The sequence below is a fragment of the Phyllostomus discolor genome, chromosome X, assembly GCF_004126475.2.
Source record: "Phyllostomus discolor isolate MPI-MPIP mPhyDis1 chromosome X, mPhyDis1.pri.v3, whole genome shotgun sequence".
NCBI lineage: Eukaryota > Metazoa > Chordata > Mammalia > Chiroptera > Phyllostomidae > Phyllostomus > Phyllostomus discolor.
In genome coordinates, this window is record NC_050198.1 from 7,714,415 (window position 1) to 7,738,985 (window position 24,571).

At 37.9% G+C, this 24,571-nt stretch overlaps 1 protein-coding gene across 2 annotated transcripts in view; it reads right to left on the reverse strand.

Moving 5' to 3' along the window:
- The window catches only part of BCLAF3 (BCLAF1 and THRAP3 family member 3), a 40,620-nt gene that overhangs the window by 13,131 nt on the left and 2,918 nt on the right, over positions 1-24,571 (reverse strand). For both annotated transcript variants that reach the window (XM_036016443.1, XM_036016444.1), the window contains exons 2-8: positions 23,879-24,433; positions 22,856-23,506; positions 13,363-13,535; positions 11,718-11,832; positions 10,949-11,012; positions 9,303-9,418; positions 3,235-3,337 (exon numbers count right to left, since the gene is read on the reverse strand). In XM_036016443.1, the coding sequence (XP_035872336.1) occupies positions 3,235-3,337; positions 9,303-9,418; positions 10,949-11,012; positions 11,718-11,832; positions 13,363-13,535; positions 22,856-23,506; positions 23,879-24,433 (1,777 nt within the window). The remainder of the gene's footprint in view (positions 1-3,234; positions 3,338-9,302; positions 9,419-10,948; positions 11,013-11,717; positions 11,833-13,362; positions 13,536-22,855; positions 23,507-23,878; positions 24,434-24,571) is intronic.

Below are 24,571 nucleotides of genomic sequence, written 5' to 3' on the forward strand. Positions count from 1 at the left end.
ATAATGCTACAAAAAATTCAGGTAAAACAGAATTACAACGAGACTGTGATTTTGTTAAAATGATCTGCATGAACTAAATACATCAGAGCTAATCCTCAGATTTACACTGACCACTTTTACTTACCTAATAAGATGATTACTAATTCTGGCTTTGAATTATTCCAATTAATATAAAAGTTAAATTTTAATGAAATAACTCCTTTTCTTAGGAAGGATTATTTTCTGTTCCTATTTTACTATAAAGAATAGTGGGCTTCTAAATAATCATATTACATTATACAGCTTAAGTGAATGGTCAAGACAATTATTGCATATACTTTGGAAAACACTTATAATTAATGTAGAACTTTCCATGAGGGAGAAAGGATAGTAGGAAATAGATTTTATACAACATTTGCAGAAAAATACTACCATCAACTCTATCTGACCCATGATCAGAACAACATGTAGAAAGCACTTTAATCTGTAAGTCCAGTGACACAGTCTCTAAGTTATGCACACATCATTTTCCGTTAATGATTTTATGCCTCAAGAGATTAAGAGATCGTATAAAATATGTTGAAATATTTTATGGCCATAGCTATTTTTGAAAACCTAATGTCACACATATTTTAGGTACATAAACCATTGACTAAAAAATATTATCTATAACATCTATTAATTGTGTTGCTCCTGGTGGAAAAAAATATTTTGACATCTAAAATTCTGACTCTCAAGAAGCCAGATATTAACAGATCGCTCAGCTGCCTTCCTCCCCTATGGTTCAGGAATAGTGTATATCACCTTTCTGCTCACACTAAGTTCCTACTAATGAGCCAACTCCCACTGGCCTAATTGCTCCTTTCACACAAGAAAAAACTTAGATCCTTTTCTTTTTTTGGAGGGGGAGGGGAAAAAGACCCTGTGGAATGAATAATATGAATAAAGTACCTATCATAAGCAGGAAAATTAGTCCAATGGATTTAAAAAGCACCTCATCTTCTGAGAGCAAGGAAAGAAAAATACAATACTTTGCACTACAATTCTTATCCCATCCATTTGGGAGATGAGGTTATTTGGATACTCAAACATGTGGGTTGACTAAAACTATCCCTTACATCAGACACAGCTGTACAAATAGAATGCAATGGAACTGCCTTAACAAAGCTGCTGCACCAGAATCTTTCTCTGGTGATTGATCCAGAAGGCCTCTGAAGGCTGCACATGCATGGGCAGGGTTTTTCAATCTGTGAATCCTGGAGAAGGCTCTACAGTTATGCACTTACCTCTTAGAGGTGGAGGGATGGACTTAGAAGGATTGTTTGGGGCCTTGCCTGCCTCCTGACCTGAAACCACTCTATCTGTATCTGTTTTATGTATTAGTATTTCCATGTAATATTTGTAAAAGGGTTCCACTGTTTAAAAAACAATTGAAAAATCAAGTCCTGAGGAAAGGGGTCATCATTAAATTGGTTCAAGTTGACTATAAATGCCCAGAAATGATAGTTTAATAGCTATTATTTGAAATGTTACAAAACAGCTTTTAATTCACTACTACTTAGAACATTATGTTCAAAGGATAAGCCAAAAGCTAGAATTAAATGGAAAGTAACATTCAATAATTTAAAAGACCTTCTAAAGTCTCATGATGGTTTCTCTCAACTCCAAATAGTTTGTGAGGGATGTCTTTTCTCTGCATATGCATGAAAAAAATATTAGCATGGGTTAATGAGCTTTAAAGTTCACTTTTAGAACTTCATTTGACCACTAAAAAACACCCATTTGACATGTACAGGATTAAGAAGACAAAGATGTAGTTTAGCAACAGGAACGTGCACACACATCTTCCCTCACATAGCCCGTGCTGGTCTGTGAGGGGCTAGTTTAATTCATGAATGTGAGAAGTGTTAAAAAAATACTCCAGCATAACACAATGGGTCATTTTTGAGAATGAACTAAAAATGTAGCATTTATTCAGGTATCCAGAAGAGAAACAAACCCATTTTATCAGAAGCTGCTAAAGAGTTCCCACTGTGTAAGGAAAAGACAAATTCTCAACACCGCAGGAGGCAGGTCTTACTGACTCAGATAAACGATGAGCAGACAGATGCTCCTGCCATGACTAGGAAGCAATCAGAAGTCAGGGGGTAAAGATGGTAACTACAAAGAACCCGAATGCTTTGATTCTGAAAGATGGCTTCTTTTTTCCAAAATAATAGTCTTCTTCTTTTTTTAAATTTTATTTTAATCATTGTTCAAATACAGTTTTCTCCTTTTTACTCCCAGTCCAGCCCCCCCGACCCCTCCCCACTAACAATAGTCTTCTAACCTTCTCTTTATTCCACTTGGAGTTTATACTTCTCACAAATCTTCCTCTTTCATACCTTTTTACCTCTCAGTTAAAAAAAAAAGTCACATAAAACTCTTCTCATAGTCGTCATCTTGAATTTATATTAAGTCTATAAATTTGAGTAACTGCGTGAAGGTACATGTAATGAGATGAGACTTCGGGGGACCTTGGGAGGGAGAAGGTGTATTTTGCATGCAAAGGGATGGTTGCGAATCACTGGAGACCAGAGGGACCAGGTCCCCCACCATCCCCACCTGCCGGTGCCCAGGCCCCTATGTCATCATCTTCCTTTGAGCGTGGGCTACACCTAGTGACTTGCTTCTTACAAACAGAGTATGGTAGAAGTGACGGAATGTCGCTTCTGAGATTCGGTTACAAATACATCCTGCCTTCTATCTTTCTATCTGGCACTTGCTTGCTGTTATGGAAGCCAGCTGCCATCTGTCAACTGTCCCATGAAAAGGCAAATCTTTAAAAACAAAAAAGTAGATTTAGTGGTTAGTGGGCATGAAGGCTCTTATTGGGGTCACGAACATGTTCCAAAACTGGATTATGGTGATGGTTTTACATCTTGGTAAATTTACAAAAAAAAATCATTAAAGTATACCTCTGAAACAGGTGAGTTTCATGGTATGTAAATTATACCTTAATACAATTGTCCTTATGTAAAAAAAAAAGCTAGTAGAATAATAAATGCAATAAAATCCTGCTAAATCAGAGATGGACATTTCTTCGGTTACAATAACTATATGCCTCAACAGAATGTTAATGTTGAACAAAAGAATTACAACCCATACTTACTGAATAGTTACAAACATTATGAAAAATACTGGTGATCCCTGTACATGTAGAAATATGTGAGAATAAAATGTATAAAAATGAAAAATTTGGACCTGCAATCTTACCATGTAAGTTCTCTGAGTAAATTTTGTAGAATTTGATTTTTTAACCCATTGAGGGTTTTGAGGTCTACCAGCAGGAGTCAAAAAACGGAAAGGCTGATCATTCCTAATAAAATGAGAGAGAAAGAGAGAGAGAAAAAAAATGAGTATCTTTTATTAGTTTACATTTACCCAACAAATAAACAAGAGAAATCAAATTACCCTCTTTAGAGACAATTAAAGCAGTACAACAGTAAAAATAACCTCAATGACCCATCACTACTAAAATTAAATCAAATCAAAGTTACCAGGGTTAAAATCTTCATTTTTCAACAAACATTACTGAGCTAAGTTGGAAGCTAACCAACTTAGCTCCACAGTGAACCAACACGTCACCACCCCGGCCCTGCTTCAGTCCCTCCCACAGGCCCCTCACTGACTTGGAGATGAAATCCACTCTTCATCATGACCCTCCAAGGCCCTTCTTGCTCAGCTCCTTGTTGCCTTGCCCGGCTGCTTCATTCCAGTCTCCCCAGCATGCACACTGAGCTTCAGGAACATTTAGCTGTGTGTGGCCCCTGGCACACACCACAGCCTCTCCTGCTCCTACACGCTGGCATATGCACTTCCTGCTGGTGCAATTTCCTTCTAACTCAGAGCAACTTCAAGAGGTAGCTCCATATGTACCTGTTCCAGGGAGGCTTTCCCAGATCCCTGCAAGGTGCACTGGGTACCTGCCCCCACCGCCTAACTAAGTGCACACGTAGCGTTCGAGGTCTCCACACGCACCACTTGTGCTTGTAATGCTGGGGCACCTGTATGTTTCACCCAGCAAGCTGTGACTCCTTCAGAGGAGGCTCTGTGGATGGCTTGTTTTGTGGCCCCAGCTCTGACCCCAGTATGTGATATGAAATAGCCAGCCATTCAGGGTTTTTTGAAGTGTTAAAAAAATACCCTAGGTTTTACCAAAATGTTCATGACAATGATAGTAAGTCAAAAGAGTAGGGTGGAAAACCATATCATAAGGATAATTTCAGTTCTTTAAAATATTCACATATATGTCCATAAAAAATAGTTAAAAATAGGAAATGTACTATATAGTAACTGGTCATCTCTGACTGGTTAAATTAAGAATGCCTCATATTTTTTGTTTTTAAACTTTGTAAAATTTTTTTTTCAGATATTGACTATTAGCACGTATGGCTACTTCGTTAAACAAAAGAATGGACTTTAAAAGATTTTCTTTGCAAAGCATATATCTAATAAAATAGTATCCAGAATTATAAAGAACTCTTACACCTCGATCATAAAAAGACAATAATCCAACTTAAAAATGGACAGAGGATTTCAATAGATACTTTCCAAAGAAGACACATAAACACCACGTGAAACGATGCTCAACACCATTAGTCACTGGAGAAACACAAACCAAATGTCAATGAAAATACTACTGTGTGCCCACTAGGATGGCAATAATCAAACAGATGACAACACCAATGTTCGCAGCAGCCAAAGGGTGGAAAGCCAAATGCTCATCAACAGAAGACTGTATAAACAAAAGGGGAATGTCCACACAATGGAATAGTATTCAGGTTTTAAAGGAATGAAGTTTTAAAAAAGAATAGAATTCTGACATATGACACAACATGGATAAAAACATTATACTCAGTGCAGTAGACCACACACAAAAGGATGATTATGGTAAGGTTCTACATATGTATGAGGTAACTACAACAGGCAAATTCACAGAGATGGAAAGAAAAGAGGTTATCGGGGACTGTCGGCAGAAGGAGATGGGGTGTTACAGTTTAGTTGGTACAGAGTTTCTGTTTAAGAAGATGAAAAACTTGTGTTAAGTGGACAGTGGTGATGGTTGCAAAACATTATGAACGTACTTAATGTCAATTAATTGTACATGTAAAAATATTAAAATGGTAAAACTTCTGATATTCATATTTTGCCACACTAATGTTTTTTCACTCTTTGAGATTTGATTTTTGACCAGGCAAATGAGTGTCCAAATTAAAGAATGTTATTTCCCAGCTTCCCTGCAGCCAGGCATGGCCATGAGACTAAATCTTGACTAGTGTTGCTAAGGCATCGTGTGTAAATTCCAGGAAGTCTTTAAAGAAAAGGCTACAATGGGCACATGATGGCTAGGGCACAAATGCTCATCTTGGACCATGAGGCAAATGCCATGCACAAGGGAGATCTAAGGAGCCTGGTTCCCTGATGGGTCTACCCTACCATGCTCTGACTTCCTGCCTCTAATTTTTTTTACATGAGAAAGAAATAATTTTTCCTCGAGCTCTTACAGGTCATATTCCACCCAGCAAGCAGACCGATCCTTTTAAAATTTGATGAGATTATGTTTCTTCTCAGGTTAGGACCCAAAATGTTTTCTAACCTCACTCAGAGTAAATTGCAAAGTTTTCATGTTGTTCAAAGCACTTCATGATTTGATTTCATCTAACTCTCTCCTTTTTTGCTGTGTTACAACCCCACTGGCCCTTTTCTATTCCTTAAACAAGAGCAAGTGAGACCCTGCTTCAAGGTCTTTGCATTTACTATTCCCTGTCGTGAAATACTATCCCCTCCAAACAACTCTACGGCTAACTCTCTCATATAATTCACATCCCTGTTCAATTTTTGGAAAAACCATAAGTGCATTCTATAACTATTGTAAATAAAATCATACCACACTACCCTGACCAGTGTGGCTCAGATGTTGGGTGTTGTTCTGCAAAGTGAAAGGCTGCTGGTTTGATTCCCAGTCAGGGCTCATGCCTGGGTGGAGGGTTTGGTCCTCGGTTGGAGCGCATATGAGAGGTGACTAATCCATGTTTCTCACATTGATGTTTCTCTCCTTCTCTTTCTCCCTCCCTTCCTCTCTCTCTAAAAATAAATAAATAAAATCTTTCTTTAAAAGTCACACCACACTTACCAGTCTATTAAGGTAATTCTAGTTCAGTATAGATTATAGATTATTACGTAGCAAAAATAAAAACTGATGTTATGTTTTCCATAACCCGCCTAGTTAAAAAAGAAAATCTTGGGAGTTTCATGTCCTCTTAAAGTCTACTTTAATGTCAGTCTACTGACATGATTTTGAAGCTGCTTTTCCACATACACACATCATGCCTATATACCACAATACGTCAATAGCACTGCAGGGAACTTCATAATGCTTATTGCAAAAGGGAGAAATAGTGTGTCAGAAGAAGACATCAGGGTAAGAGGTTGGTCAGAACTGAGAGAAAATTGAGAACAGAGTCTGGAGACTAGATAGAATGTCCTAGTGTTAGGTTTGCTTGAGAAAGACTACCTAAGGTACCAGGGAGTAAATAGTGATCCAGCTCTAAATGCATTAAAATTCCAGTACCCTCTGTCCTATCTACTCTTTTGGAAAGACGACTTCATCCATTCAACAGCTATGAACTGAGCTCAAGGCAGTGGGGATACAATCAGGAGCAAACCCAGACACAGAGCCTGTATACGACTTTCTGAGGGGACAAAAATCACACAGGTGGGAAATCGCTATATCCTATGATTCATGATTTCACCATATTCATTTCTTCTGAATTTCTATGAAAATCTACACAATGACTTAACCAAAAAGGCTTATGCAAAAATATTAATGAGGTCAATTTTGATAACCAGGTTTCTAAGATAAAAGAATAGAATAAAATGATTTTCTTATTTTAACAAGGAAATTAAATTAGAATAAAGTGAGAGATTAAAGGTTCTATATAGTCCTTTTTTAAAAGATGAAGAATAATAAATGCTGGTGAAGCTGTGAAGAAACTGGAACCCCCTACCACCATACATGGCGAACACACACACACACACACACACACACACACACACTGTACGTGTGAAAACGAACAATGGTACAGCCATTGTGGAAAACAGCCTGGCAGCTCACCACAAAGTTAAACATAGCTATCATGTGACCCGGCAATTCCAATCCTAAGTGCATCCAGAAAAGAAACGAAAACATACGTCCACAAAAAACTTGCACACAAATGTTCACAGCACTGGTATTCACAATAGCCCAACAGTGGAATCAACCTAAATATTTAACAACTGGTGAATGGATACAGAATGTGGTACATCCATACAATGGACTAGGATCCAGCCATAAAAGGAATACTTATGCTCCACGGAGGAATGCTAAAAACATTACATTACAAGAAAGAAAGAAGTCACAAAATTCCACATATTATATAACCACGACTATATGAAATGTCAAGAATACTCAAATCCAGACAGACAGAAAGTAAAAAGTAGATTAGTGGTTGCCAGTGGCAGGGTGGAGAGAGTTACAGGGAGTGACAACTAATGGGTACAGGGTTTCTTTTGGGGGTGAAGGAGATGTTTTGGAATTAGTGATCACAGTTGTACAACTGTGACTATATTAAAAACTACTGAACTGTTCACTTTCAAAAGGTTAGTTTTATGGTAAGTAAAACCTCAATTTAACAAAATGTTCATGGTTCCACTGTACCACACCTGCTCCTCAACACAAATAAAACAGTCCAACAGACCCAGCAAAAGACATCTCGCAGGAAGGCATCTCGGCATGCTACAACACCATCCTCAAAGCTCACATTAACAGGTAACACTGACCAGCTACTCTGTACCTTGCACGCATCACTTCACTTAATCTTCACCACTGTGAGGTAAGTATAACTTTTATCCCTTCTCTTCAGCTGAGGAAACAGAGATTAAGTATATTGTCCAATGGCAGTCACATAGCTGGGTGTCTACAGAGCCAGCCAGGCATTGAATTCAGGTGTAACTGCAGTGCTCGAGCTCTTAATCGCCTCAGAGGGTGAAGATATACTCTGAAGCATTACATAGTCTTCACAATATGTTCATTATCTTAAATCTGTTTTTAAAAATCCTCTTTCTTGGTACACTGCGTCTCTGGAGCTTACTCATTCAAAGACGAGCATGAGAGAGCCTGTGTCATGAAATAGTAGCCGTGCCATGTCATATTAAGAAACTGGAGACTTCCACCCATCAAGGAACAAGATTTTAACCATTTGACTTTCAACTGTTTCATATGTCTCAACACAGTTTTGCTATTTTTAATTGGTCCCAAACTTATTGTCAGAATCAGGTCCCGTTTTAAAAGCAAGCTCGGTGTATTTTGACTAGGATCTTGTGAGCCCCAGACTTGACTTAAAAGTCTAGTCAAATATCAGTAATTTGACATTGAGGACTATGGAAAGAGAATTAGCATTGGCCCTTCCTATTCACACATTCCCACTTTCTGGGAGATCCAAACAGCGTAAGGACTGTTGGAGAAAACTGGAAATTTTGTCCCATTCAATTATACCTCACAGTCATATGGGGACCCACAGTTGCCTTGGGTTCCACATAGTTTTCAGAACTAAAGATAAAATGTAGCCAAAGAGAGAATGCTCAGAGCCCCTAAAGAACAAGAATCTACTGATGATCCATATGCCATGCATGGCATTAAGTGCTTTGCATGTGCCAGTTTACTATTCTAACCTCTCCGTCACAAATTGGTTACGCTCATCTTAAGAAAGGAAAAGACCCCAGAAACTAAGCAAGTTTGCCCAAGAGGTTGTCAGCTGGCAGAGACAGGATTCAAACTCGGGCTTCCTCTGCACTTTCTAATATGCCTGCCTCTGTTTCATGGTTGGACATTCACGGATAGTTCTGAAAGAGAATTGCACTGACTTCATCAAATTTTGTAATATTTGAAGAATACCAAAATTGAAAGGGCAGAGTCTGTCAGAGTTTGAATCCGCTTGAGCCAAAGAATCCATAAACTTGCTGGTCTTGGCTGTTGCTAATATTAAAAACACTGTTACACTCCTTTCTAGAATCATCAAGACCTCAAATACTCACCTACTCCCCACAATTTTTGTTGTTTAAATCAAACAGCATATGATGATCACTGAATAACTGAAACATTTTAAAAGATTTTACTTAAACATATAATAGATTTGAAGGATTAAGTCCCTATGCTAGAAAGAAAATTGTCACACAAAAAAATTGAAAAATATGCTAATACCAAAAGCTCCCTGATAACAGGATGTTTTTCATCTACTGATTACCTCTCTGTGGCACTATCTATGTGAAAAATGTGCTCATCTTCATTCTGTAATCGTTCTTTTCTCCTTCTTTCAATGTCATGTCGTAGATCATTTGGATCTATTACTTTGACCAGAGTCTGAGGAATTTTGACAGAAGACAAACCATTTACATTACTGTTAGTTACACAAAGACCATATCTAATAAGAACCTTAAGTAAAAGTCCTAAATACAAGGATGAGTACAAGTTATTTTGTACTCATCCTGCTAATTGTAGTGTAAACTAATAAAAATATTTTGAGATACAATTGACAATACAGAGTTAGACAAGTTTATCACATTGAATGAGGAATCCTGTTTCTGGGACTCCAGCTCAAAGAAAAGGTTATCTACTCAAATTATCTTCAAAGTGCTATATTTAAAATAACAGCAACAACAAAACAACAGAAGCAACTTACATATATTGTAAAAAAATTAAAGGGGATGCGAAGAATGATTTTATGATAAATTTAAGTCAAAGCAATAATGTACAAGCATTTAAACTACGCTAATATAGACTTTGTGGGAAGTACACATGGGAAAACACATTGGAAAAAGTTAATTAAAATTTAAAGAGCATCAATCATAAAAGGACATGGGGAATTCAGAAACTTATATAAAAGTAAAAGTTATTATGGTTTAAGTAAAAAGAGAAAAGCATCTAAAACTTTCTGGGCTAGGGTAGCGACTATGTTAAAATGCCAGATGCAGGACTGCAAGAAAAGATGATCAAACTATATTTTGTGTTAAGTGGTTGGATTAGAGGCTTTTTTTAACCTTTAATTTTTAAAAACCCTCAAATTTCCTTTAAGTTGATTACAATATCAATACTTTGATGAGTAGAAATTTCCTGAAAATATAATTTATTCAATAAACTATCCTATCTTCCTTAGTTCTATAAAATTGTAACCATTTACAAGTAAAAAAAAATATTTATATGTTCTATAAGAAATGCATTAAAATCTCTCCTTTACAAAAACTCTTCACTCAATGAATACATTAGCTGATTTTTTAGAACTTAATAAACTTTTTTAAAAAACAGAAGCCAGTGTTCTTCCCCCCTGGCTAGGTAAGATAGTTTATTTAATTAGCCAAGAAATAGGTAGGGGTTGGGGGAGGTACTGGGCAGGAACCACCACACACAACACGTGACAATAAAAATTTCAGTATTAGTTTCATTATATTGCTAGTTCATATTCCATAGACTCTGAAGGGCAATATCAAATAAAAGTAAGTTCCTTTGTATTTATTTATTCCACGTATGATTTAAAAATGCATTCCATACAACTGCTTTGGAAAAAGTAGGTATCAGATATACTTTCTGAAAGTTTTACAGTGTGAAGTTTTGGAATAAATATTAAATGCTGTAATTTTGTGTCAATTTTACAAAGCTGTTGCCCTTAGAGACTGTTGCTCTTAGGGAATATTTTTTGTCTTTTGTCAGTTTTCTCTCTGCAACACGGCCAATAACTAGAATCCCTTGGAGAGCTTTGTAAATTTCAGATTCCTGGGTTTCAATCTTTCCTCATCTACTTTTAACTCCCTTTTTTTACTCCCAATCACCAGTTCCCTTTCCCATTAGTACACCAATAATAACATAATCTGTCATCAAAATTTACTATTCACTTACCTGTTCCGATTCACATACCATAGTGTGTTTATTTGGAAGCTCAGCCAAAGGCATATTTACTCTCCTAAAATAATAAAGGCATATTACAATTACATAATTATGTTATACATTGATAGCTTAATTCCATTACTACAGAATGGAATTTGAAGTAAAGCTGGTACGTCTTGGTGGAAATAAGAGAAACTTGCCACCAGGTGGTTTTTCATCTATATGACAGTTTTCCGAGACATACACATCCTCTGGACAACATCACAGTGACACCTTTGTAGTTCTCAAATCACTAGTCCATGTAATCTTAAACTTTGCTCCGGTGATCTCCTGCATTCTAACATTGATTCAACTCAGCTCACAAGGCAGGGTATGCCACCTGCTCAGACAGGTGCCAGTAGCAGAAGACATGTGTTTTCACCTGGCTGTTCTCAGAACAGCCATTTCTGACCATGCGAGGCAACCCATGCTTTCCGTGGCTTGACAACTATCTTTCATTCTTCCAGTGATAACTTCAGTAGACAATTACTATAGACACAGCAGAATCAAAGTTAGGTAGGAAAATATTTTCAAAGTCCCACAAATTTAGACAATACTCGTTGATGACTTCAATATAACCTATTCTATCACAGTGCACCAGCCTGGTACCTGCTGGGGTTTGTCCTGTTTTTAAGCAGGAAGTCCAGTCTTAGAATCTACAGGAAGCCCAGGAGGCAGCACCTCCCCACACCTCCCCTGAGGCTTATTCCCAGGAAATAACTGAGTATACAATAATCATTACCTTGGATTTCCTGAATCTGGAGTCGATTTATTTTCATGTCCATCTATAGCTTGTTGATCTTTTAATTTTGAGAAACGCTCATGTAGAGTGATGGGAGGTGATGGAAAATAATTAACTGGAAAAAAAGAAAGTTTTACATCAGTGTAAAACTGATTCCACTTAAAAGATTACATATCAGCACAGAAAGAAGAGATTATTAAAAAACATCCAACCTCTCTTTCTCTTGAAGATACGTGGGACCTAAACTAACTCCACAGGCTAATTCATAGTGTTCCCATGCTTTTTCAAACCTGTGTAATAGTAAAACACCTGATTTATGAAACCAAGAATTCCATTCCTACTTAAAAGGCCAGCATACTTGTTGGGGAAAATATAGCAGCTCTCTCCAAGTGAGAACCGTTCTTCTCCAAGACAAGACCTTAGTATATCTGGGAAGAAAAGATGGTCCAGAGCTCTACTTCACCTAGAGTAAAAAATAACCCTCCAAACAACCCCGGAACATCAAAATCATTCTGAACAAATGTTAAAAGTCATGTTTACATATCACAGAAGGCCTCCTAATGCCATTTAACATTAAATCAAATTCATGAAGACATTTTTGAAATCAAGCTATGCTATGGGCTTTTAACAGGATAGAAAGATAGTAACTCTTGACTCATCAGAATGCTACTTAAGCAATCTTTTCCCCTAACTTGCTGTTATTGTCCTGAGACATTTTCCTGGACTTTTCTTGCAATACTAGTTCCCTTTCTACTGAGAATCACATGTCCTTTGGGTAAAAGGGGCTGAACTGAGATGGCGAATTGTTTCAGACAAACCACATGCTTTAAAGTAAATTTATGCCTTAGTGTGAGGAAGGCAGAGAAAATAATTCACTTTCAAAATATTTTAAGAAGGTAAAGAAAGATTAATGCGATCTAGCAAAAAACCATAAAATAAAAATTTTGGAATTCTTGAAGTTGCTTAGTTTGTAATACTCACAATTGCTTTATTTACACAGCATCATTGAGGAAACTTGTTCTACATGACTGAAATTTGCAATTAATGGACATTGGCCATCAGTAAAAACAAAACAAAACAACTCAAAGCAAATCTTCCAAGTATTTATTATGCAACTTCCTAATGTCATAAGGTATGCCGAGTCAAACTGGAATTTTATTGATTGCTTAGCATCACCCTTCTGGCTTAAATTCCCATAATTCCTCCAAGGGCATGAAGAATATCACCAGAGGACCTAGACTTTGAGATGTCTTGAGTTTCATATCTGGTTTTTGTTGCTTCCTTCTTCCTGTTCTGTTATCAGTTATTGATTCTTGCCACGCTCAGTACACTTGTCTTTTGTAGCAGTCAATCTCTCCTTTATAACTTTTGATTTCCAATCTACTGTGAGTTGAAGCACCAGGCTATTGGCACTACATATAAAGAACAACTGGGTCTAGGTACCACAGTTCCCTTGAGCATCTAGTGCTCTGAAAATAATAATGAAAACACCCAACTAGGCTTGAATTAGTATCTTCTACTCTCTTCAACAGATTTTCTAATTAATGATCTACTTTATAATGAAATATTAATTACCGTTACAATTCACAGATATTTTCCTATATCACATGAAAAGTCAGTACATTGTTTTTGTCTTATCCCTAACCTTTAACTTGATGGATGACAGTTATGATTTCCTGAGCAAATTCTTCTTTACTTTTGTTTTCAGTATTCTCAGTTGAGCCAAGATTTTCAAGCACTGGTTCCGAGTCCTCACTTTTCTTGCTAACAGCAGACAAATCAGCTGACATCTCACTCTCTGTCTTGATAGAAGCGACCCTAGAATAATTTGAAGATGCTCAGTTAAATTTGAAACTATTTTACTGAGAAAAACTTATTAAAATTAATATAGCTATAAAACTAAAATGATGCTTATCTTCTTATAATTAAGGCACTAAATTGTATGCCATAAAACATGTATGAGTAGAAGAAAATAGCTATACATACATGGTTTTGAGTTCTTTTCAAATCAGAGATCATTAAATATTTGCCACTTTAATAAGATCCTCAAAATTCTAAGTTAAACAATTTTTACTTCAAAAAAAATACAGCAAGGCATTAAATACACTCCATATGTAAACACAATTAGATTATTTTCTACTTCCAATGTCCGTAAAATTGTAAATCCAGCAAGCTTATTGTATCTTAAAATACTACCACCCTTTAAAAGCTGGTATCAAACATAGTAACTTCTCTGACTTCATAGAAATCCTTATAACTCTGAATCAGTAGGGAGAAGCTTAGAATTGTACTTGGAAATAAAATTCTGTTGACACTAATTTAATCACTTAGAAAGTCTCACCAAACTCTCAGAAAACAGTCTTAGTTATTAGCAAAGTTATGATCATTATAACTAATTGTAGTGTTTACCCTAAACGTATCCTTAAAGAAATGCTACCATTTAGTATATAAACCCAACTTATCTTACCCCTTCAATGCTTTCTGAATCTTTATAACTTCCATGAAGAGCTCTTCTCACCTTTAGGGACCACTATAAAGCCACTATTATGACATATAGCTAATAATTATTGAGGGCTTACCATATGTCAAACACAGAAGCTTAGAGGTTACAAACATTATCTTGTTTAATCTTTAAAGAGCCCTACAGGCTAAGTGTAGGGCTCTTTAAAGATTGCCCTACACTTATGAATGACACTGAGACAATGGATGTCCTAACTGTCTTGCTTTACATCCCAGAGGTCAAGCGTTCATATGAACATAATCCTTTCAAGTGCCATAATGGGAAACCATATCTTCGTCCAAGAATGCTACTCTTGTTTAAAATTGCCTTCAATTCTTTGTCTGAGGGCAGTTGATTCATCAGCAGAAAATGTCTCATTATTTTATATTTATACCTCATTTTGAACCCAAAATGGCACTAACCAGCTTATACCCATCTTATTCCTCCACACTTAACTCTAAATAGTTTTTGGCTCTTGCCAAAAATCAAGTCACTGTCCAAAGAATTGAGATTTACAACTGCTAGAGTTCTTCATGAGTACGTCATAGGTTCTGAAGATACATCCAAGAGAGAAACCAGAAATGTGTTTTAAATAACAGCAGCACAGCTCCCACTGTCTTGGTTGGAGGCTTCCCTATCAGTAAACCTTTCCTTACTCAAAAAATGAATAAAACAAGGCCCTGGCTGGCGTAGCTCAGTGGATTGAGGGCGGGCTGGGAACCAAAGTGTCCCAGGTTCGATTCCCAGCCAGGGTACATTCCTGGGTTGCAGGCCATAACCCCCAGCAACCGCACATTGATGTTTCTGTCTCTCTCTCTCTCTCTCTCTCTTTCTCTCTCTGTATCCATCTCTCTCCCTTCCCTCCCTAAAAATAAATAAAAATAAAATCTTAAAAAAAATGAATACGCGGGCTGTGAACCAAAGTGTCGCAGGTTCGATTCCCAGTCAGGGTACATGCCTGGGTCGCAGGCCATGACCCCCAGCAACCGCATATTGATGTTTCTCTCTCTCTCTCTCTCTCTCTCTCTCTCTCTCTTCCCTCTCTAAAAAAATAAATAAATAAAATCTTAAAAAAATGAATAAAACAAATAAATAAATGATTCATTAATAAATAACAGTAACACCACTGGGGAAAAAAATGATACTTCTTCATATAACAAAACCCAATCAGATGGATACATTTTGGGGTGTGGTTATAGGAATGGGCAGATTTACTTATTTATTTAAGTCACGTAATAGCTATATATCCAAAACTACTCCAGGGTTATGAGGGGCTTACAGACATTCCTTTAATTGAAAACTTTAATAACTCCTCTAACAAGATGGTTTTAAGTGCCTGTTTTTAACTTATCAGAGGAAAGGCTTCCATATGGCTTTCTGTGCTCCCTGCTCTCAAACTGGCGCTGTGGAGACAATTCCCTGCGAAGGCAGAAACATGGAAAAGTGATTATGCAGCATGTTGATGCCGCTGCTGTGGGTCCCTTGGTTCGTTAGAAGACTTTCATGAGAAGGCCCACTCCCCTTCTTTCCTCCTAATTTGCTTCAAGCTTCCCACTGTGTGTCTGATAAGTAGCTAAGAGACATTTAGTGATAAAAATCTAGAAACTAGATTGGCCCTGTTAACAACCTCCACTAACAAAACACTACAAATGCTCTCTCTGCGTAAAGGGGTTTAATGGTACAGAAAGCCTGCCATACCCCAAAAAACCATAGCTTTAAAAACATTTTACAAGAGAAAAATAAGATTTTTTTTAAGATTTTATTTATTTATTTTTAGAGAGGGAAGGAAGGGAGATAGAGAGAGAGAGAGAGAGAGAGAGAGAAACGTCAATGTGCGGTTGCTGGGGGTTATGGCCTGCAACCCACGCATGTACCCTGGCTGGGAATTGAACCTGGGACACTTTGGTTCCCAGCCCGCGCTCAATCCACTGAGCTATGCCAGCCAGGGCAAAAATAAGATTTTATAAGTTGTATTTTATAGTTTAAATACAACTATAAAAACGATCCATCCATAAGAAGAAAATAGTTGATAACAGTTTTTATTATAGCTTCAGTTTCTCCCAAGAGGAAGCAAGCTGATAGAGGCTTTCAGTAATTAATAACTTGTAATTTATTATTATTGGCATAATTCTTATTCCCACTTCATGCCCAACCCTCAATCCATAGGAGTAATGCGGTATATACTGAAGCTATTATTTCTTCAATTCCTTAAATTTGTGTTTAAACTTGCTACCAGTTAAAAAATTTATCCTAGGGTTACCTCACTGCCATGAAAATAGTATAATCTAAAATTTTAGGTTTTTTAAAAAATGTTTATTCATTTTGAGAGAGAGAGAGAGTAACATAGATGTGTTATCCCACTTATTTATTCATTCGTTGGTTCATTCCTGTATGTGCCCTGACTGGGGATCAAACCTGTTAACCTTGGCGTATGGGGATGATGCTCTGACCAAACGAGCTACTTGGCCAGGGCCTAAAATTTTAGTTTTTTAAAAACAATTATACTTTTGCCCTTACTGGTGTAGCTCAGTGGGTTGGGCATTGTCCTGCAAAATGAAAGGTCACTGGCTCAATTCTTGGTCAGGGCACAGGCCTGGGTTGCAGGTTTGGTCCCCGAATGGGGCACGTGCAACCAATGGATGTTTCTCTCCTCTTGTCTCCCTCCCTTCCCCTCTCTCGGAAAATAAATAATAAATAAATAAAGTCTTAAAAAAATATACTTTTGCTATATGACAAATGTTCCTGAAACTTGACAATAAAAAATGTTCTTAGGTCTTTACATTTGTAAATATAATCTCCTATTAGTTCAAATTTTCCTTTTTACTATTTACTATTAATACAAGCTAACAATTTCAGGAAATAACCCCCAACACAAGAGTTAAGCTGAAAAGACCAAGTTGTTCTCATTTGAGATGAATTTTAGGTAGTTAAAAAAACACCTATATTCTAAAGTGGTCTGATGAAATCTTCCAGGTTCTTCGGTTCTGTCCTCAACCCCTCCCCATTTTCTTTCTCTCTTTAAGGATATTTTCTGACATTCTGAGTGTTGTGCACTAATTACTAAAAACATAAGAAGCTACATTAAACCTTAATTTCCTCTTACACACAACTAAGATCCATCAAAAAAACCCCAACTGCACGGCAAAACAACAGTAACAAAAAAACCAACAACCAAAATCCTGTCCTCTGGAAGCTTAAAGTAGAGAACAAAATCCATACAACACATAAAGGTTTTCTTTTCTTAGTTTCCTTCCAAAAATAACGAACATTTTGTATAGTATCCAATATTCATAAAGCACTTTCCCAGTCATTAATTTGCTCCTGTCTTCCTAAGAATACACACTTAGAATTCTTGGACTTGAGGGAAAAGAGGGAGACTGCTAGTCCGTTAACTCAGGATGTCATTACTTGTTTCACAACAGTCCCCTGGCAGCCAGAACTGAGCCAACCTGTCCTCTCCTATTAGATAATCCTGTCAAACCAGGCTGGCCGTGCAGCAGCCCCGCCTTTGCAGCCTCCTGTACCTTACTCCCTTTTACCGACTGCTCAAAGGCATGCAGCTCCAAGTTCCTGTGTGTGGTGCCTGCCTTTGTTAACATATGAACATAAAATATCTATCTTGTCATCATGTGTTGAAAACACACCGTAACCTCTGAAGCCTAGCTCACATGTCAAGTCCTGAAAGAGGCCTTCCCTAAATCCCCCCGCCTGAGATCATCCGAGTCACACACCACATCACAGTGCCATGTATTACCAACACCGCCCTACTGTGCGAGACCAGAGAAGAAACCTAATCCTGTGCCCATCTACAGCCCCAGGTTACCCTAACAGGCTGTCTCACAGGGTAGGTCCTCAGAAAATACCCAATGAATGAATAAATGATAAATGGAAAATGATTTGGACCATTTGAAATGAAAGATTCAGCTAAAAAGATGACTGACTTCAAAATTCTAATTGAGGCCAATTTAATTTTGTTTTTAAACTTTCTTGGCTTACTTTTTACTTAATTTTTTTTACTTCATTTACAGCAATTTAAAATGGAAATATTTCCTATTTTAATAATATAGAATCTCAAATATACATAAAAGTTCAGAGAATCCTATGATGAGTGTATCAACCCAGCTTCAATAGTTATCAGCCCATCAAAGCAGCCTCATATAACTAGGAGGAAATGCAGGTTAATTTGGGCCCCAAAAGACATAGCCAGGTGACCTGCCCAATGTCACGGAGCTGCTCAGTGACCCACAGGAACACAAAAACCTACATACCCCAACCCCAAACACAATGTTCACCTCCCTAAACTAGGACCCCTAAGAGATATGAGGAGAAGCTATGGTGATAGGACTGAAAGGGAGCCTTCCCTCAATTAATGTTTGATTTAAAAATGCATGAGAAATATTTTAGATAGAAACCTTACTTTTGTGATACGTAACAGCATGATAGCAGCAGGCTTGTATATCACAAAAATATCTCCACCTTGTTTATTTTTGCCTCCAGCTGAACAGTACCTATCACACGTAAATTTCGTGTGATTAGGCTACCTTCCTCCAGCCCTTGCTATGGTTTTTTACATTGTTCTTCCACCTACACGGCAGCCCTTTCCTCAGAGCATCAGGGCTCCACTGTCTTCTGGGAGCCACCCCCTTTCAGAAGGAGGAAAGCCTCTCAGAATGGGGAAAGATCTGATGGCGGTAGGGAGGCCCTCTGTATCTTTTCAGTGGGAAACAAAAGGACTGAATGCAACAGAGGCTCATATACTCAGTCCAACATCAACTTTGCTAGACAACCTTTGTATCCTAGATGCCTAGTATCAGCACCTGTGGAGGTGAGAGAAGCCTCAGGTCCATCAGCATCAGCTTTTCATCTCCAGAGACTGGCACCCCCTGCTCCTCCCCCTCACTTCCCTCCGAGTCTGATCAAGGTTCGGGCTCTCACTTACTCAGTCCAACATTAAACCAGAACTCCCTTCATCTGCCCCAAGGCTTCAGATATATACAGCTGGATGTTTGGGGTTCATGATAACCTTCGTGCAATTTTTCCTATTGTGGCTCCCTATTGCATTCTGAGACAGATAATTGTGAGTTATGTGTAACTTCTACCTCTGATAATGCCATTTGTGACTAAGGGGATCACTAGAATACGATCTTTGTTAAGAGAAGTATTAACTATGTGGTGAACATTCAAGCAAATATCTATTTACTGCTGCTCTAGATACAAACCAGAATCTAGAAAAATCACTAGGTGATAGCCATATGTTTTCTAATTTTATTTATTTATTTTTTAGAGAGAGGGGAAGGGAGGAGAAAGAAAGGGACAGGGAAATCAATGAGAGAGAGAAACACTGATTGGCTGTCTCTTGCATGTACCCAGACAGGGGACTGAACCTGCAACTTAGGCATGTGCCTTGACCAGGAATTGAACCGTCAACCTTTTGCTTTGTGGGACAGTGCCCAACCCACTAAGCCACACCCGTCAGGGTGATAGCCATATGTTTTTAACTACATATGTCAATACTTGACCAAAGCTAAGAAAGCAAACAAATGCACTAAATGAGCCATCTTAGTCTTTCCAAAAAGAAAAGAAAAAAGAAAAGAAAAAAAAGGATAAATTCTCTAGATTTTAACCAACAAATAAACTTCTGTCCACTCTAGGATTATGTAAGTCTTTTGGAGCAGAGGAAAAGCTAATTTATGGCAATAGTTGAGAACATAATTCTACTGAGGTTTGCATTAACTACCTTTATTTTATGGATATTTCATCAGTCCATATATAATTCAATCCAACCCCACAAAACTCTTCCACAACTCATTAACAAATAAATATCATTAGAAAGATCTTGTTGAGCATGATGCTTTATCAAAGTGAAAAAAATGCATGTATTTATTAAGTTGTTCAGTCTTCAGGTTTCTGAATAGAAAGCATTTGCAGTGGAAGCTTTTTATTACATAAGCCGCACTTCAGGTCCTTGTCAGGTAATTTAAACATGTGCTGACAGGCCCTGCTGACAGCTCATAAAATTTCACAAAATTAGTTTGTAAATTCAAACAAAAGATATGGCATCCTCAATTTTGGGAAGCTCACTTGTGTGATTATGATGAAGATCAGGCTACCATTTCTCAATGTAGAATTATAAAACTAATTGTGTTCAGTATCTTTAATATAAAACCCTTTAAAATTGCTATTTCTAGCACTCTAAAACACTTCACCCTGGCTGGTGTGGTTCAGTGGATTGAGCGCTGGCCTGTGAACTGGGGTGGGGGGGATGGGGGGGGCGGGGCGGCTGGTCACTGTTTCCCAGTCATGGCACATGCCTGGGTTTGTTGGCTGGGTCCTCAGTGGGGGACACAGGAGAAGCGGCCACATGTTGGTGTTTCTCTTCCTCTCTTTCTCCTTCTGTTCCCCTGTCTCTGAAAATAAGCAAATAAGATCTTTTTTAAAGAAAACACTTCATTTTAAATGTGGGGGTAGCATTACTTTTACAAAACAATTCAAGATTTTTTTTTGCAATTTGATTTTATGTAATTTTATCTCAAAAGAAAAAACTATATAAAAATTAAATACTGAAATATTTAAAGGGTAATTACTGATATTTGCAATTCACTTTGAAATACACTGAAAAATAAGATGGAACAACAGATGAAAATATAGACAGATATGTGATTACAAAAGTAGAGTAAAATGTTAATTGTAGACTCTAGGTGGTGGGTGTATAGATCCTCACTGCATAATTCTTTCAACTTTTCTGTATATTTGAACATTTTCATGATATAATATTGGAAAGAGAAATAGCTTAACATCCCTAAACTTGATGCTTACAGGAGCCTTTGTGCTCTTAAGATTAAGAACTAGTAGGAAATACAATAGCACAAAATGATGTAAGAAATATTATATGAAACAGAATACAAAATTATTAATATAGTATTATGACAACCATGTAACACACATGTAGAAAAACAACAAAAAGAGCTATACTAAAATATTAATAAAATTGTCCTAGGGTAGTAGGGTTATGAGTTATTTTCCCACCTCCATTTGTCTAACTTTCTGTGCCATAATTATATTTGTAATGTTTTCTATGCACATATAAACACAACGCATATAGCCTTGGCTGGTGTGGCTGAGCGCTGGCCTGAGGATGGAAAGGCTGCCAGTTCAATTCTCAGTCAGGGCACATGCCTGGGTTGTGGGCCAGGTCCCCAGTTAGGGGGGTGCGAGAGACAACCAACAGATGTTTCTCTCACACATCAATGTTTTCCTCTCCCTTTCTCCCTCCTCTCCCTCTCTAAAAATAAATAAATAAATATTCTTAAAAATATATACATATGTATACTGAAGAATGTTGTTGTGCCCTGACTGGTATGGCTCAGTTGGTTGAGCATTGTCCCGCAAAGCAAAGAGTGGCTGGTTTGATTCCCAGTCAGGGAACATGCATGGGTTTGTGGGCCAGGTCCCTAGTTAGGGCATGCACAGGGGGCAGCTAGCTGATTGCTGTTTTTCTCTCACATCGATGTTTCTCTCCCTCTCTGTCTCTCTCCCTTCCCCTCTCTCTAAAAACAAATAAATAAAATCTTTGAAAAAATTATTTTTTCAAGTATAAAAAAGAGAGGGGGGGGACTGGAGTACCTAACTTGAAGAAAAATAAAATATATTTTGTTAAAACAAAAGGACTCTGGGTTTACCTAATTCCCTGTCACATCTTCACCTTGGATTTTATTTTCTTGTTTTTGATTCAAATACAGATATATGAGTCAACTGGGAACATAAATGCCCCAGATCAACAACATGGTGCATCACTTTTTATTCACGTACTGGTAATGTATTAAAGTAATGAACAGACTTAGCTGACATAGCAAACTGCAGTGCCTTATTATTCTTAGAATTCATAGACAGAGGTAATATTCATAATGCAAGAAAGCACACAAACCACTTTAGGAGAATATAACCTATAACGACAGTGGTCTATTTTTTTAGAGAATCATTAAGAGCTAAATCAAATGTCTTATACATGGGCTTCTTTCTCGACTCTAGCCTAATTTCCTCTACCTAGGAGATTCCAGTAGGTTGAGTGCTAGTCATCTTGAGATGGCAGCAAGAACCATGTTAAGTCACCAGCCTCCTTGAGTCACAAGGGGCCACGTGGGTTTGAGACCAAGGCACTGACTTAAACAAGTCGCTTCATGTCTCAGAGCCTCACTCTCTTGTTCTATAAAAGCTGGAACTGCTGAGGTCTCTCTCAGGGCAAAAATTCTCAGACTTTGAGGCAACAAGGAAAACAGGCTCCGAGAAACTGAGCAGGGAATAGGTCTTCTTGAACTCTACTCTGCCTATCCCTGGACACAGAATATCTGGCAGCATAATAACATGCACATTCATGAGGAGAACAGCTCCACAGAATGCTCTGCCCGCAAAAGTACCTTGAGATATGACATGGAAACAAGCAGATGTGAGACCACCCCACATGACTGATCATGAGATTCATCCAGATTACAGGGCTTTTTTGAAAAAATCTAGGCTATCCCTCCCCCTTGACAGACTCTAGACACACGATTCATTTTATTTTTCATTTCATTTTCAAAGCTTTGAGTAAAGATGGCAGAAACATTTATTAAATAGCATGAAGAAAAAACAAAGATAGTACCTGGATGCATTTACTGTTTTCTTCTCATTTACTTTAATTATAAGTGATTTCTTCCTAAGACTAGTGGATGAAGGTTTCATATCAGAAGCTTTACTTTCATCAAGGTGGTTACTGGAGGAGTTGCTCTCTTTCCTGTCATCCCTTTCTTTCTTTCTTTCCATCTTCGGTTTGTCGTCAGAGGTTCTGAAATCAACACTTTTATCTGAATGAGCAGAGGCAGTGTAGTGTTTCTTAGATGATTTTAAAGGACTTTTATCTTTCCCATCTTCAGCCTCTCTCTGTCTTCCAGCATGTGAGCAACTGGACTTTCCATTGTCATTCTGAGGAGTGCTTTTTCTATCTTCCTCCTTCGAGTATTTCTGAGATTTTCCATCAGACAACTCCTGGTCCCCATCTGAGGTCTTGCGGCGTTTGTGGCGAGAGTCGCTGGATGCCCTGGTTGATGAACTGGTCTCTGGGGGTCTCTTCGGAGCATGTCGATGAGCTTGGTACTTAGGGCTGCGCTGAGCTCTCTTCTCCTGGTGAGGCGAAGGGGAATGCCTCGGCTTGCACTGACGGTTTCTGGACAGCTCTCTGTTATCATGCCTCTCCACGCCTGTATGTCTTGTTGACGTGTGCCCACGTCTTCTGTAATCACGATCCTCAGTATGCCTGTGGTGATATAAAACAGTTTATACTTGCACTACAGAGAATAAAGTGAGAACTTACATGTGTGGAATGTTGGGTAGCATGGCTTTAAATGCAGAATGCAGTGGGCAAAGTTAACCTATAATCCTTCAAGCCAACTCATAGAGGTTCATTAGAGAGGAAATGCCATCTTATTTTTAAATATGCAAGTAACTTCAACATAATTTACTCTAAAATAAATACTTCACTCCTACCAGTTGAACTAACTACATTATAATGCTTTTTATCTTTTCAGAAAAAAAGCTTTTCAAGGTGGTTATCTTCAACTATAAAGTAAACACACTTTTTCACTTGAGGCTTTATATCAGATTACCCAGGTTTAATGTTTTCTTATACCTCTTCTGAAAAGAGCTCCTTTTCTCACCATCTTCAGAGCGTCTTCTAAGAGAGTGAGAATATTTTTCATCTCGTGTCTTCTGGGACCTCAGCTCATCTTCACGCTGCTTTCGTTCAAATCTAGAGGAATCTTCTGTTGACCTCCGAGGTGATTTTCCTCTTTTTCCACTTCTTCTACCTCTGTGGTCATAAGGAACAGACCTTCCTCGCGCGTGCTGAGGATAATAATCCCACTGATACTGTGGGTAGTATGCACTTTCTGAGTATCTGGGCATGTACCTGTTACCATCCTCTCTTCCTGGTGAATATGCTTGGTAAGGCTTATAAGAATAAAATTTGTCTGAAGAGCTTCTTGTGTTTGGAGAGGATGATCTACGTTTATAATATCGGTAATACGTATTTTCACGAGAAGAATTCCTTGATCTCCTCTGTCCATTCTTGTGCATTCTCCAAGTGGTGGATCTGTTCAGATCCTTCCTATGGTCAAAGCTATGATACCCACGAGAACTTCTTTGCTTGTAGTGTTCAGACTTTCTAGGTGCTGGTGATGAAGGCCTATAAACAAACACAGAAAATTTAGTTCATTTAAAAACAATAAAGTATTCACTGAAATAGAGAACAGGCTGACGGTGACCAGAGGGGAGAGGGGAGGGAATTTCAGGGGAAAAGGGGAAGGGTTTGCAGGAACCAGTA